The following is a 16,295-nucleotide window of genomic DNA, read 5'->3' as shown; positions in this document are numbered from 1 at the left end:
GCACATCAGGACCACCAACACTCAAGAGGGCAGGGCTGGTGGAGGAGGGAGGGCACAGATAGCGAGGAGAGAGGTGGAAATGCAGTGGCAGATAACTTAGACCAAGCTCTCAGCAGCTCCACTGCTCTACTTCTTCAGTTGTAGCTTTGCTTGCTGTGTGCTACTCTTCCCCTTGAATTACGGCACAACCTTCTGGGATGGGTTAGGCCCAGTCTACCCGGAGCAGGCTTTCTGCAAGGGGAGAAAACTCACGTCTTGTCACCCACCTTTTCTCCCCAAAGGGCACACCTCCCTGCTTGTATCCATCCTGATACACCCTTCCAGGCAGCCTCTCAGCCTCTCTGCACTCCCTGCTCCAAGAGCTTGACACAAACCACACCAAAATACACTTAGTTGGTGCCCAGCAGCCAGGTTTGGTGTCCTCGGATGCCCTGACACAGTGGGACACCTTCTCACTTCCAGAGGCATCTGTCATGGTCCAGTGGGTCTGGCTGGTGACCAGTTCACACCAGGCAGATTTTGCTGCAGGACCTTCACATGAGAAATGAGAGTGCTCTCACAGTGCTCTCCCCACATCCTGGTGTACCTCTCCAAAAACAGCAGGAGGAAAGGACTCCAAAAAGAGCAGATGCCCTTTGCTGGGTCTGTTTGAAAAGAATGTGTTGTGGGCACACAGGATAATTTCTTTGGCTATACCCTAAGCGGAGAGTTCCACTGTGACTTTTGATACCTTTCAGCAAGGTCTCAAAGTCCAAAGAGATGGCTGTATGAAAAGCCATGGGAAGTTGAGCTCCAAGATCAGAGGCTGCTTTTCAAGCCCATGTTGCTGCTCCTTGGTACATAGCTGCTCTGAATGAGCAAACTCCACAGGAAAGATGAAATTTGAGGATCTCTTGCTGGAAATTGGAGGCTTTGGAAAATTCCAGATTTTGATTCTGGCTATGCTGTGCCTCCCAAGAATCAACCTTCCCATGCACTTCCTGCTCCACAATTTTCTTGCTGCTACCCCCTCTCATCACTGTGCAATTCCCCACCAAGAGGTATTTGTGAATCTCACCACGGAGGAAGTTCTGCTCATCAGCATCCCTCGGAAGCCTGACGGCACTTTCAGCTCCTGTGAGATGTTCTCACAGCCTCAGTTTCACCTGCTGCTAAACTCCTCTCTGCCACCAGAAAACAAATCCATCATCCAGCACTGCCAGCACGGATGGGTCTATGACCACTCGCAGTTTACCTCCACCATCTCCACCCAGGTAATTCCTGGCCTGTGATACAGCCAAAACTGAAATTAGCTCTGTGGAGAGGATGGAGAGGTGTTTGCCGAGTGCACAGAATGAGAGGGGAATCTGTGCATTGTAACCAGTGGACATGACCTGTTCAGATATGTCCTGGGAGGGGGAAGCTCTCTGAAGCTCATTATTAGGAGCTAAAATTTATTAATATTAATTTTTTGAGCATCTCATCTTGCTTAGATTGGTGCCAGCATTTCTCATTATAATAATCATAATTTCTCCAGATGATTGAGAGATTCAGGAGAGGGTGAGATGTCAGGGGAAAGACACAGATACAGGATTTTCTCTGTGTGGGCCACATGGCATTTGCGCAGGTTTGCATCCTGTCAGGGTTTCATATGAGCTCTTGATTTCCTTTCTTGGTTTTCCAAACACTTTATAACTTCTATTCCCTTGGCCATCCCTCCTCACTGATCTCCATCTTCTTCCTCTTCTCCCTAGGGTTGTGCTGCCTCTCTTCTCTTGCCACCAATATCTCTTGATGCCAAATCAAATATTGTCTCTGAGGGTCTTCCACTGAGATGGAGTTCATAACCAGCCATAACCTTGAGCTTGCAAAAGGTCCCTGCACATCAAATATTAACCACCTGCCTCCTGAAACACTTTTCCAGGGCTAGCAGTGATACCCCTGGGTGTTAATGCTTTACTTTGCTTGGAAAATAGTCCAAATCACACAAAGTCTCAGGGAAGGGAAAGTTTGGTCAGGTAAAAGGGGCAGAGTTGGATTAGAAGGGTAGTGCTGATTGTCTCGGTGGGAGCAGGGACAAGTCTTTGCCTAGAGCTGGTGGTTCCTCCCCACCATCCAACCACTCCTGCTTTCATGGGGCTCAGAGGTGAGGGTCATGTGTGCACGGGGTCTGCACCTCATTTCTCCTGTGGTTCAGGGAGAAAGGTGTGAAGCAGTCCTTAGGGAAAGGGTAGAAGGAGAGTACCCTGCAGCATGGAGCCTTGTGATGCTGCTCCCATGGGCCAGTGGCCTCAGGACCTGTTCAAGGGATTGGAGCTTTCTCTGGAATTCTGTTTCTATAGCAGGAAAGGTTGCTCAAGGTCTGGCTGGTCTTGTCAGAGAGACTGCAGTCTGGGTTGATGATTAAATTTTGTCCCATTTGCACACAGAGAAAATTAACTCTGCAGCTTCAGATCAACTCCTCAGTAAGAAATCAATAGGTTAGTATTAAAAGCAAGTATTTGACCTTTACTTCCCCTCTGCCCTCCTTCTTCCCTGCACAGACAACTTCCAAGGAAACTCGTCAGGGTAAGAGAAACCAGTTATCAACACAACATTCCCCAGTGCTGGCTGAGGGGTGTAACAGCTCACTGTAGTGGGACACCCTGCCAATGCCCAGCTCACCAGGGCAGCCTCAGAGGCACAACAGAAGGAGCTGAGGGAGACTGGCACCTGGGCAGGTTTTGCAGAGGTCAGGAGAAGAAAATGGAGAACTCTCCATGTGTTGTACCCAGGAAAGTTTTCTGATGCTCGACCATGTCCTAGGGTGCATCAAGCACAGCATCACCAACCAGTCAAAGGAAGGGATTGTCCCCTCTGCTCTGCTCTGCACTGGGGCAGCCTCACCTCGAGTCCTGGGAACAGTTTTGGGCACCACAATAGAAAACAGACATTCAGCTATTGGAGACCATTCAAAGGAGAGCCACGAGGATGGTGAAGGGTCAGGAGGGGAAGCCATGTGAGGAGTGGCTGAGGCCACTTGGTCTGTTCATCCTGGAGAAGCCTGAGGGGGGACCTCAGTGGGGTCTTCAACATCCCCACAAGGGGAAGAGGAGGAGCATACACTGATCTTTTCTCTGTGGTGACCAGTGACAAGATCCATGGGCTGAGTCAGGTGAGGTTTAGGTTGGGTATCAGGGAAGAGTTTTTCACCCAGAGGGTGAATGGGCATTGGAACAGGCTCCCCAGGGCAGTGGTCACAGCACCAAGCCTGACAGAGCTCCAGAAGCATTTGGACAACTATCCCGGCACATGGGAGTCTTTTGGAGTGTCCTGTGCAGAACCAGGAGTTGGACTTGATGACTCTAATGGGTCCCTTCCAACTCAGCATCTTCTTGTCATTCTATGAAGTGCTCACAGAGAAGCTGTCACAGTGGGGGATGGATAACTGGGACTTTTGTAAGATGCAGCTTTCCATTTTCCAGGCCTCTGGCACTGTCTGATGTGCAGTTTAGTGTAGGATTCCACCCCTCCATCAGATAGCAGACACAAACTTCAAGACACAATAGTCTGACCACCAGAGTGAAGGAGTGTGAGAAGGCAGCAGAGACTGAGCTGGGCACTGAGTGTATTTTGGCCTTGTGTTTCAGTGGAATCTCGTGTGTGAGCAACGTGGGCTGAACCAGGCAACAGCAACTTTCTTCTTCATCGGCGTCACGATGGGGGCCATGATGTTCGGGTACCTCTCCGACAGGTCTGACCCCTCCCAGCCTGCTCCTCCGGGGCTGCACAGACAGAATTCCACAAAGGGGACCACAAACAGGCAATCAGAGAGGCAGGGAAGGGGGAAAATTGCAAAGGGAGAATTCAGCCTCTCACTCGGAAATTGGATTCAAGCCCTACTGGGAAGCAATGCAGGCAATAAATGCTTCCCACATCAATGAGCCGATAATTGCTTCCCGGATCAGAGAAGCAGCTCTGGCCTTGGTTAGGAGGCAGATGCACTGCTGACTGTAGTCAGGATTGCTGCAGGAGCAATAATAAACAAAAAAAAATCCAGTCTGCAAGACCAGTTCCAGAAACAAAAAACCAAACCTGTCTAAAAACAGAGAAAGATGATTCATACAAAGCTGAACAAAAAGGATAAAAGTGTTAACTCCTTGCAAATTATACACAAATTGACTAATGACACCCAAGTGAGGGGCTCAGAGCAAATGCTTGCCATAGCTCAAAAAAGTCTCCAAGAAGCAAAATCTGACTATGTCATTCCTAGAGAATCAGGGTAAAGGAGATTCTTTGCAAGCAGGAAGGAACTTATTCCTCAAGGAAGAGCTGAAGCAATGAAGAAAACAGGAACAAATTTGCTCTCTCTGGTTAAATGTTGGGATGTGACAATATAAACCTGAAAAAAATCCAAGTAATAACCTAGAAAGGGCATAAGTTAAGAAACTAAATATTTTTGCAAACTGCAAAACAGGAAACCCCATCAGAGGACAGAGAGTCCAGTTGGGATGTGCTATTCCCTGTACCCTATTCATTATTGGGAAACTGCTTCCTGATTTCCTTCCTCTGGGAGGAATTAGAGTACAGCAAGTCCTAGATAATAGAGCACTGCAAAATCACTGCAGGGGGGGACCTGAAGTGTGAAGGATCCAGAGACTTCAGTGCTGCAGATGGGAATTTTTACATCTCGATCTTTGCCCATTGCTATATGAGTATACTTTTACGAGGACCCAAGACACTTGGCTGATTTTCAAACTGTAGCTTTGCATCTACAATAGTTTTATAGCACAGCCAGAGGGAGATGAGTTCAGAATCAAGAAAAGGAGCAAGACAAAATATGGCAGAAAATAAGGTCTCACAAGGTAGAAAAAAATGAAAAGTAATTTGTTTCACAAACTGATTGTGATGAGGAAGAGCCAGCAGAGGATCGAGGCATAGAAGGGCAAGAAGGAAGGTCTTGACATGACTAAATAATTTAAAGCCAGAAAGAAGAGAGGAGATGCAAGTGCTCCATTATGACAAGAGAAGGACCTGTGCTTGGATTTTTGTGCTTTTCAGAACATTTATAAATAATCTGGGAAGGGAGCAATTGGGGAGGTGATGCTGAGTCTGGCAGAGACGAGATCTGAGTGTGGAGAATTTGCAGAAGGAGCTAAAGGACTCCTGACTGGATGAGAGAAGCATCCAGAAGACAAAATTTCTAGGCATATTAATTTAAAATAGAGGAGCAATTTAAACTTCTCATTTAAAAGGGAGGTTCTGAGCTGACCACAGCTGCTCAGTAGGAAGATTTTGGCATTATGAGAGATAAACACAGTTTTGCTCTAGGCAAACATCCACACAGCAATGAGTAGTGGCTAGGGAAGCAAGAGAAAAAGAATCATTAGAATCATTAAGAATCATTAGGATAAACCTCAGATGTCACCCCCCACATGTTCCCTATTAAACATGCCCCCTTTAAAGTTGACCTCCCATTAGCAACCTTCTTTTTCTCTGATAGAGATGAGATCCCACTTCGTTTTGTCAACAGTGAGACAGATTTTATCTCTGGATCCCCAGGGGGAAAATCATCTGGCATTTTGCTACTGTTCAGGTTCAGTTTTTCCCTATGCTTTTACAGATATTTGATTTGAGAAATACTCTACTGAAAAATTTTACCTAGGTAAATCCTCCAAAAACCTTCACTGTGAACAAATGCATGCAAAAACACATATATATTGTTTCTGTTATTGTCTGCTCTTCTCCAAAGACTCCTTTTGTACCTTGTCCTTGTACTGAATTGGTTCAATGATGCTTTGGCAGACTTCCAGATTAGGGTTTTTTTAAATGAAAATGGCTTTTTTTTATTAATTTTCATGCTTGTGCAGTCTGCGCCTTTTATTGTATTTTCTAAGATCTTTCAGAGGTTGTGCTTTCCTACCACCCTCTTTGAAGACAATTTTAATGGCATTATTTCTAGCAGCCTCCCTGTACTCTGAAGTTCAAACCTACCAGCTCACTCCTGGTGTTCCTAGCAGGTAGTGTGCATTTGCTGAGAGTCTAGTAATGGTTCCTTAATTAACTGACTTTAGTCCTGCAGGGAATAATATGGTTTTATATCCTCCTTATTGTATTTTCAAGGAAAACCTTAATTTTAAAAATATGTCTTTTTTTCTTGGGCAGTTACCCATTGGAAACAGGATCCAGTTCTGGTGGGTTTATGGGTGCTTCCTGTTCTCACCCAGGGGTATTATGATGTCTTTTGCAAACTGTCTCAGCTTAAATTTCAAAGCAGATCTAGCAAACTCCCTGTACCAAAGCTAGTAGATTCATTTATCAGCTGCTGAATGAAGTAATTTTTTATTATTTTTGGGTATGTAACTGAATGAAGTAATTTTTTATTATTTTTGGGAATGTTACTGTGGCATATGTCCTGGAATGCCACTTTTTCCCCTGGAGCAATGGTTCCTACTACCATCCTAAGGTGGCCACTGGAAGAGCCCTAATGCTGGGATAAGAGCAGAATTTTGGTCCTTATGGACTGAATGTCACCTGCTGGCAGGCTTAATCTACTATTGCACCTTGAACCCAAGCTTTCCTAGCATGCAGTGATGATGTTCATCAGAAGACTGACACCTTGTGCTCCATTTTGATTTTTAGATTTTCATAGGTTGTGTAGAAATAGGTGCAGACAGGTTTCTCTATCTGTCAGAGAGAGTGTGTGTGTTTATATACACCTGCATTGTGTGCATTTGATCTTTTGTATTTCTCTACACTCTCCACACAGGACTCTGGATAATGGGGTAAGGGAACCCCAGGGGGGCAGCATCCTGGCAGATTCCTCAGAAATCCCTTAGGATTTCAGGGCTATTTGCACATGTGGGCTGACAGCTGGATTCCTTTGTTTTCCTTCCAAGGAGCAGGGTGAAAGTGTCATAGCTCTGTCTCCTCCTTGAGAGTGGTGGCAGGGGCCAGTCCTGAATAATCCATGGGCAAAGGACACTGACACTGGAGGGAGCAGAATGTGTCAGCAATGGGATTTCAAGCTGGCATCTGCTTTTGGTGGTGGTGTTGGCCAGGAGAGCTGGATTTGTTTTTCTGGGTAGTGCTGCTTTTTCCACTGAAGAGTCCCAATGTTTATGGGGTGGGCTCTGCATGGGATTGCACCACTGTGGCAGCTTGATCCAGAACCATTTCCTCCTCTCCAGGAAGCTGCATCCTTTAATTTTCCTCTAAAACCTCTGGTTTGCCCATTTCAAACTCTGCTCCTGTGACAGGTTTCCAGCCACTGTAACCCCAGCTGTGCTTGTGGCAGGTTTGGACGAAAGACCATGCTCCAGCTGTCCCTGGTGTGCTCCGTGGTTTTTGGGATGCTGAGCGCCGCCTCCGTGTCCTACACAATGCTGGCCATCACACGGACCCTCACTGGGGTGGCCCTGAGTGGCCTCTCCCTGATTGTCCTGCCTTTGGGTGAGTGTGGGGGCTGTGGCTGTCAGGGGAGCTCCTGGGTGGGAAGAGACTTTAATACCAGGCAGGGCAGACTTGGTAGGAACAGGAGTCTGGAAATCACTGCCTGTGCAATTTCCCTCCTGCAAGGATCTCAGAATTACAATTTGGTGTTTGTCTAATTAATATTTAACAGTCTACTCAAAATACTACAATCATTTGTTAGTACTTCTTTTGCAACAAGCCAACTGAATTCCTGTCAAGTATCATCAGTAGCACAATAAAAGCCATATTCCAAATATTCTGTCCCTTTCCTCTGATACAAAGTTCTCACCTTTCTAGTGCACACTGTTAGGACAATTTAGCAGCATTGCTTTGTCCTCACCATGAGTGGATAGTGTGTAATTTACCGGGTGTTTCTACTTCCCCAGTTTCAAGTTTGCTCACAGTTTTCCTAAGCTGCCAATCTGCATTTTACTATGACAAGAACTAACAAAAAAACCCCACTTAAAAATCATACAGAGCTAGGCAAAACTGAAGCTGAAGGATTTAGATAATTCTATATAAAAACGAGCTCCAAATTTCAGTATATCCAGGAAACCACTGGATGATTTTGTAGGTACAGGTGGGACATACTGGGCAAAAAGTGCTTCGCCCAAGAACCAATTACAGTTGCAGCAGAAATTTCCAGGATTTTTGCAGATCTAGCCAAAATCAAGCTAAAATGGTTTCACTACTGGAAAAGCCCTCACAAGACCTGACAAATTCCAAGGCCTGCTATGTTTGCTTGTTGTTATAAAGATTGATTCCTGCAAGTCATAGTAGAGCTGGGGAGGGACATTTCTGATTGTTAGAGGCTGTAGCAAGATGTCCAAACCTTCAGAGGAAAACTGGCTTTTAGTTCACACACACAAACAAGGAGACCCCCTCTGGCTTTACACGTGTTCTACTGTCTGCTCTGGGTGGATTCCACATGAACAACAATTCTTCTCAATATATTTCTTTAATCTGAAATAATGAGTGAACAGAGGAATGTGAAACTATGCAGGCAAGATGGCTGGGAGGAAAAAAATCTGGTTGATGAAGAACAACTGACTGCTCTTGAATGGAATATTAAAAAATCTCCATCACCAAGAGTAATTTTAGCACTGTTTCTTAACACACATCCAGAATTTCTTTTCTTGAAGTTTTATTTAGGTGGTTTACAGCTTTGCAAGATCTTAAGAACTGTGGCTGAACGCTTAAATGTTCCACATATCAGAAATGTTCCCAATGTCAGAAATGTTCCAAATATTTCCAACAGTGAAACTTTGTGAAGAAGACCAGGCACGTTGCTTTGTTTTGCCCTTGTCAAAAATCCCTGCAGGCCCTCCCCTCCAGGAGAAGTCCCAGCTGAATGTTGCCTCCCTCTTCCAGGGATGGAGTGGGTGGACATCCAGCACCGCACCTTCACCGGGATCCTGAGCAGCATCTTCTGGAGCGTTGGGAATATGCTGCTGGCCCTGGCAGCGTACCTAGTGCGGGAATGGCACTGGCTGCTGGTGGCTGTGACGGGACCTTGTCTCCTGAGCATCCTCTGCGTGTGGTGAGTGCAGCCACATGAAGGGAAGCACCCTGGGATTCACCTCCTCTGTGCATCCTAGGATTCGTTCGACAACCTCAGGGCTCATCTGTGTCCTGTACCTGGATTGCCCAAGTGTGACAGCTCTGGAAAAAAATGGAGTGGCGTGGGTTTTGTCTCTCCAGGAAGGCCATGAGCCGAGGTTATATCACAGTTTTGGGAACAAGGAGGAGGCAGGATGGGGCTGAGGCATTTGAAAGACAAGTGGAAGCAGGATTTGGTGCTGCTAACTCTGTCAGATGTGGCTCAGAGTAAAGAAAAGAGATTCTAGTAAAGGATGACACAACAAGATCCAGGCTTTAATCCTTAGTTAAACCCAAGATAAAAAAATCTATTCATTCTCTGTCCCCACCTCACTGGGAAGGATACTTTTGGCACCAGCTTTTCCATGGTAGCCACTGATGCCTTCAGGCTAGGTCAGGTTCCTTTAACTCTGCACTTCCCAAAGCTTTTCTCAACCATCTTGATGGGCCAAATACACCTACTTTCTACAGGCAATTTCTCCCCTGTAGCCTTATTTAAGGAATACCTAGCATCTCCTAAGCCTTAAAATGGGAGATGATTCATTTAATCAAAGAAGTTTTACTTTTCTTTTTTTTTTTTTTTTTCCCTCCCCATGTGGTAAAACAAACTAGAATACAGAGGTGATTCACTGACAACGTAAAGAGTAACTTCTGGTATTTCACTGATCAAGTCCAACACAACTAAAATAGGTGTTCTGCTGACTTTTTAAAAGTTGTTTTGCTTTCTTTCTGGGACAACCAGCCATAAAAAACTGTGTCCTTGGAAGTGCTGAAAGTCACAGATGCATTTGGACTCACTCTTTTCATAACTATTTGATTTTTCTTCTTATGTTACTATTTTTTATGGAGATTAGTTCTCCAACAAATTAGACTTTAGTCTTCAAGCACCCATAAAGTCAGTGATTGCAGAAAATTGAAAGTCTCTGAAGTATGGAATTAAAATCTAGTTTAGCACCCTCTGGATATGATTGGCACAATGTCAGAACTCAGTGGAGACATTAGACAACCAAAAGGCATCGTATTACTCTCTAGAGACAGTGGCAATGAGTGCAAAATGACATATTTCCTTGTTTATGTTTCTCAAGGTTGAAAGCTTGTGGATAGGAGATGGAAACTTTCAACATGACCAATTCTCCAAATATTTTTGATGTCCACATAATTTTCAATTCATGCTTAAATAGTGACACCAGTTGTTCATTAGTTTTACTGTCATCTGATTCAGGGCACATGAATCACAAACATTGGATTGTAGGGATCTGGTCTCAGACCATTCCAGTGGGAAACTCTGGTGTGCAGAAGGCTTTGATTATTGTGAAAACCAAATCATTTTAGCAACTAACAAAGTATGTATAGATCTCGCTGGATCCTATCTACATTATGGTTTTAATATCTGACAATTTCAAAGTTTAAAGAGTCCCAGAATGCACAAATGTATAAATAAAAACTCTCTGGGACCAGTTTTAATTGATAAGAGTTTGCAACTTCAACCCACTCAGCCTTTAGGGGTAGAAGAGTTTGCACATGTCAAAGGGGTTCCCCACTACTTTTCCCATGGACCACAGTTGTTACATCTGGCTGAGGTGGAACTCTCAAGGAGAAGATGCCATGTAGATGGGATGGAAAACAGGCAGCTCCAACAGGAACAGTCTCCTCTCCTTGCACCTGCAGGTGGGTCCCAGAGTCTGCCCGGTGGCTCATAGCCAAGGGCAAAGTGAAGCAAGCCCACAGGCACCTGCTCAGATGTGCAAGAATGAATGGAAGGAAAGACTTTGCTGTCTCACCAGAGGTAAGGAACTAGAGATCCAGACACATGTTCTTCTTTTCCCACTTTGTCTCTATTTTATCTGTTTGATACCCGGAACAATGCCTGCAGTGTGGTCTGTAGGGCAGTATGGTCATTTTGCTCTAGAAAGCAGAAATTCACTCCTAAAGATAAAGTACCAGCTCAGCTCCCTAAGGTCAGAAATCCCATCCATTAGATGGAATGTCTTTCCACTAATTTTTGCCATGGCCTCATGAACTGGATTCTGGAGTAAATACACGGTGAGTAGAAGTTACTAACTCTGCTGGTACTTACCCCTCAATACATTTCCAAAAAGCTTTGTGCACAAACACTCTCTTCTTCTTCTTCACAGGCAGGGCTCACTTCTCACAGCCTGATTTTTTAGGTATTCAGTATTTATATAAGTAGATGGATAAATAATTATTTAATAAATCATTCTTTAAATGAATGCACTTCTAAGAACAAAGCATAAAGCTCTCTGTTAGCTCTTCATACAACAGCAGGCAGCCACATGAGGAAGGGGGTGGAACTGGCCAACAGTGACTTTTCCACCTGCCATTTCTCTGCAACACGGGGCATGAAGGTGAGAGGGAAGAAAGATCCATGAGAAGAAAAAGAGGTCTAAAATAGCAGGCAATCTGAAAAGTTGCAGGAGAACATGCCTCTGACAAAATATGCTCAGAGAGTGGCTCAGCAAAGGGAATATATGGAAAATCCAAGGCGGATCTGAAGCTGAGAAGGGCAAAGCCCCCAGTCTGTTTAGGGTTTCATGTCAGTATCTTAAAGTACAGCAGCTGAGCGATTTCTTTCTTCTCTGTCAGGCCCTCACAAGGATGGCAACAGACAAAAACATGAGAGGGAGTTACTCCTACATCAGTTTGTTCAGGACCCCCGTCCTGAGGAAGATCTCTCTGTGTTCTGGTGTAGTGTGGTAAGCGGGGGGGTAATTCACAGAGTGTAAAATTCCCAGAGGAATTTCCCTCAGTCCCATCTCCACTCGCTCCTTGCAGGTTTGGTGTTGCTTTCTCTTATTACGGCATGAGCCTGAACCTGACCAGCTTTGGCCTCAGTATCTACCTCTCCCAGTTTGTCTTTGGCATCATTGAGATTCCAGCCAAGATGGTCATGTACGTGCTGGTGAACCGAGTTGGCCGGAGGCCAAGCCAGGCATGGACTCTCATCCTGACCGGAGTCTGCATTGGAGCCAACATTGTCATCCCCAAGCGTGAGATGCTCTTCTGCTCTACACAGAACCTGCTAAAGGGGGAGGGAACCCATTCTGTGCAATGCTGGAGAAGGACAGCCATGGATTTGTCCACAGGCAATTCTGCGTAGAGAAATCCCCCACCTGAAGGGTGTTTGTGAGACAGGGTCACTAATCTGGGCCAACCCCAATATCAGGTTTCCAGTCACTGTCAAGTGACTAGTAAAGGGTCCAGCAATGGCAAGGCACAGTGCTTATGCTAATTGTGTCAGTCCCATGGGAACTAACACTCAGTTCAGCTATTCTGCCATCAGTTCAGCTCCCAGTTGGGCTAATACTAAACCCACACATCCAACCCTTGGCGACAGAAGTTCCAGGACTATGAAGCCCCCTGCTTTGCTTGTGGGAGCACTGAACCTTCTCCCTTCTTAAACCTGAGGCAGCTCATTGTCATAAATGCCTTTTCTTTCCCTCAGCCTTCACCTCCCTGCGTTCGGTAGTGGCCATTATGGGCAAGGGTTTCTCAGAAGCTGCCTTCACCACTGTGTTTTTGTACACCTCGGAGCTCTACCCCACCATTGTGAGGTAAGAGATGCCACTCACCTGAGCACATCCCCAGGGCCTGGCTGCCCTCAGGCCATGGCCATCAGCACAGCAGCACATGCTGGTGACTACCCTGCAGCACTGGCCCCTTGCATCTGGAACCAGCAGGTCCTAGGGATTTCATATACTCAACAGAGAGAAGCAGAAAGCCACCTCTTTTTTTTTACCTGGGTTGTGGGTGATTGGGTTGTGCTGACAGGAAGATAAATGGGAAAGCGAGGAGTATTCTGTGTGGGAAAATCTTTGCACTCCATAAGCACCTGTGCTTACTAAAGTCTTCATTTCCTGTGATAATGTCAGGAACTGTTAAAAGAACCTGAAAATAATAACTTGAAATACGGAGTTTTACAAGGGACACATACTATCACATTTGAGTTTTTTGGACATTGGATGATATTAAAGCAAGGATTAACTGGTCTTTCAGGAGGAAAGGCTAATTTGGCATACCTGAGTAATGGTAACATAGCACCAGATTTGGCTTTTGCAAAGGTTGGGATATAGCTAAGTCTGGTGGAGTGAATCACCTCACTGATTTCTTTGTGCAAGTCTGAAAAAACCCTCATGATTCACAGCAGGCCTTGTGGCTTCACTTCCTGCCCAGACTACCCTTCTCTGCCATTTAGTCCATTAGCTTTCAAAGGTCTGTTGCATGCGGAAACGATTCACATTTAAGCCAAAGCGGTCACAGTGATATGCTACTTTTTATCCCAGTTCAGTTTGTATCTTTCATGCTCAAAGACATTGACAAAGACAAAATTGTTGGTTCTTCTGCAGTGCTTGTTCTGTATATGCACAAGCAGGTGCTGGGATCCTTGTCATCAGTGTGAAATGCCACCCATCTCCTTCCTTGAACCAAAAACGCTCACAGGTATCTCTAGTCTATGCCACCTGCCTAGAGGTACCTGGGAGAAGGAGGAACTTGGATTTGCTCTAAGCAGGTTGGAAGACTCACTAGTCTTACTATGAGAAAATACTCCCAGGGTTTTAGACATTTAAAGTGGAAACAGCTTTAGAGCAGATATTCTTAGTGTGGAACTGCAGCTTATTTCTCATAATTGTGGGAGTCCAGGGTACCTCCCTGGCACCTCTGGGGATGCAAGGACCCCTCTGGCAGACCCCTCTGAGACCCTCGAGTGATGCCCAAGAGCCTCAGGGGCTGGATTTAGCTCCTTGGAAAAATTTACCAACACTGAGGGAAGAGATGCAAGCCCTGAAGATAAGTAAAGTGTAAAATTAGAGTGTTAGGGTGTAGAATAAGTAGGTTTTTTGATTGTTTATATTAAGGGCCATGTGGCCAAGATGGAGGATTTTGGGTGTGGTGGGCTTCGTCCTCCTTCTCCTTCATGTCATCCATGTTGGGATTGCATCCTGGGAACCACAGATTGGACGGGGAAAGAACTGGACATTGTAATGAGACTGCATGGTATTGCAAAGTAATTGTAAATATCGAAAATGTAGTCTAGAGTATAAAAGATAGGGCTCTGCCTCCCAGAGGGCACTTTTGTCATGGTCGTCTTGTAGAGCGGACCTGTGTCAGCCTGGCTGGGACACTTTATAGATAAGATAAAATAAACAGCATAGAAACAGCAGAAGGTCGTCTCGAGCAGTTTCTTGCCGGTGACTTCAAGAAAATCCTAAATCCCAAACCACCTGCATGTCCCTTCCAAAGAGGTCTCACGCCTAAAGAGACCCTCAGACAGTGACAATAACAGACATGAATTTATTTCTCTCAGCAGTTACAGTTGATCTCTGGGAAATATGATGATTTTAGGAAGATAAGAAGAAAGAAAAGAAAAAAAAAAGTCAGAGATAAAAAACAGGGGGATAAAAAGCCTCAGAGAAAACTGAGGGGGAAAAGGCAGAGGTCTGACATGACGCAAGTAGCCCTCTCTTTCATGTGGTGGTCTCCACCTTTCCAGGCAGAATGGGATGGGGTACACCTCGTTCCTGGCACGCCTGGGAGGGGCCCTGGCCCCGCTGGTGTTCCTGCTGGATGACGTGTGGCGGTCCCTGCCCGAGGTGACCTACTGCGGGGTCGCGGTGTGCAGTGGTGCCATGGCCTTCCTGCTGCCAGAGACTCTCAACGCGCGCCTTCCTGAAGGCATCGAGGACATCGAGAAGCCACAGTGAGTCACCCCCGTGTCACCTCTGTTGTGCCCTGCGCATGGATTCCGACCAGAACAGGGGACATCCCTCTCTGCTGCCTGAAATTCCCCATCTGGGGGTGGCAGGAGAAGAAGGGACAACCAATGGGGGTGTTGGCCTTCCTTCTTTCCTGTCCATCAGCCCAAGCATGACTTTTTTTCTTCCAGTGTGGGAGAAACAGGACTTCTGGATAGCAAATTAATATGATTATATAGAAGCTGATTTATTGTTTACATTTCAGCTTTAATTATACATTCTAAAACTACTGTCTACGTGATCATGCATTTTGTAATTGGTGATTTTAGAGATTTTTACCCATCTTGCAAAAACCTCCCCAAAGTCAATGATTGGTGTTTTTTTATAGCATTGCCACCCTCCATTATTTTGAATCTTTTAATTTTGGTATTTTGTGTTTTCAGCTTTTTTGATTTAGTATAGTTTATATTTTAGTGGTCTTGAGGGGTCTTAATAAGTTGTCGAAAAACACTTAAAATTGGGTCCTGCCATGCACTTGTTATAAACACTGGTTTAAACTAAGAAATATACAGAAAACAGTTAAGCATGTGAAAGAACAGTGAAATATGCAGAAAAATAGCTAGGCAGCAAAACATAGAGAAAAGCAACTAAATATAGTTTTTGGCTGGTGCACAATACAGAACAAGACCTGGATTTGTTCAGACATGTTTATTGTGGCCTAAACTTGTCTAATATTACTACATTCCAGAGTAAAAGTGCCGCCAGAAATCAGCGCTCCAGAGGGCGTGCCACTGCAGGCTCTCCTGAAGTGAGGGACCCCATGGGACAGCTACCGTGTAGTACTGCACAACCTACATGCTCTGATCTGCCAGGGAGAGAGCCTTTAGTGCCCATGGATCTCGCTCCCAAGGGAAGCAGAACTGAGGATGCTGGAGGAAGGAGGCAGATCAGGACACGTGCTGGCAACAGCTAACCCATTCTGTAGTGTGGCCAGCAGCAAGGATGTAGAGGTCTAACAGGCTGTGGAAATAAAGGCACCCTGTGCTAAGCTCTTCCAGTCTTTGGCTTTGTTGGACTTCGACCATTAGATCCATGCACAGCCAAATGGTTCATACACCATGCAGCAAGAAAAACACCGAGTGAATCATGCAAACCCAAATAAGCTCTAACAAATCCAATTGGGTGGTAATTTATGGTTTATTTTAAACCATAAACTGTAGCTACAAATGTTTCTTGTACTTAGAAAAGGTCTGGACAGTTTTCACACCAAGGCTCAAAGCCAGAAAAAAGCACATGCAGGAGTCCCACTGAGAATGAGTTAACTGCAAGAATTTTTCCTACATACATGAAGAAGAAAAAAGCTTTTGCTTTTAAATCTGGTGTGTATGCAAAAATTATACTTTAAGATATGAGGAGGGGGCTGGGGGAAAAGCCAACACCAAACCAAACCCACATCCCAAACACAAAATCCACCTTACTACAGGAAACTTTGCATAGAATATTGAGTAGTGCATTATTGGACTTCATTCTGCTTATTGGTCAAACACATTGATC

The 16,295-nt window shown here is 45.2% G+C and overlaps 1 protein-coding gene across 1 annotated transcript; it reads left to right on the top strand.

The window, feature by feature from the left end:
- Window positions 1-875: 875 nt before the first annotated feature.
- On the top strand, window positions 876-15,752 carry SLC22A7 (solute carrier family 22 member 7; the record flags this gene model as incomplete). Its single annotated transcript, XM_079328395.1, has 10 exons — window positions 876-1,253; window positions 3,609-3,712; window positions 7,256-7,410; window positions 8,803-8,971; window positions 10,699-10,816; window positions 11,635-11,744; window positions 11,824-12,038; window positions 12,494-12,602; window positions 14,540-14,746; window positions 15,490-15,752. 10 exons carry the CDS (start codon window positions 876-878, stop codon window positions 15,551-15,553), a joined length of 1,629 nt encoding a protein of 542 aa, XP_079184521.1. The 3' UTR covers window positions 15,554-15,752.
- Between the last annotated feature and the right edge of the window lie 543 nt (window positions 15,753-16,295).

This window comes from Erithacus rubecula (assembly GCF_903797595.1).
Source record: "Erithacus rubecula genome assembly, chromosome: 2".
Taxonomy (NCBI): Eukaryota; Metazoa; Chordata; class Aves; order Passeriformes; family Muscicapidae; genus Erithacus; species Erithacus rubecula.
Note: the sequence above shows the minus strand (reverse complement) of the source record. Positions and strands in the feature narration are given on the sequence as shown.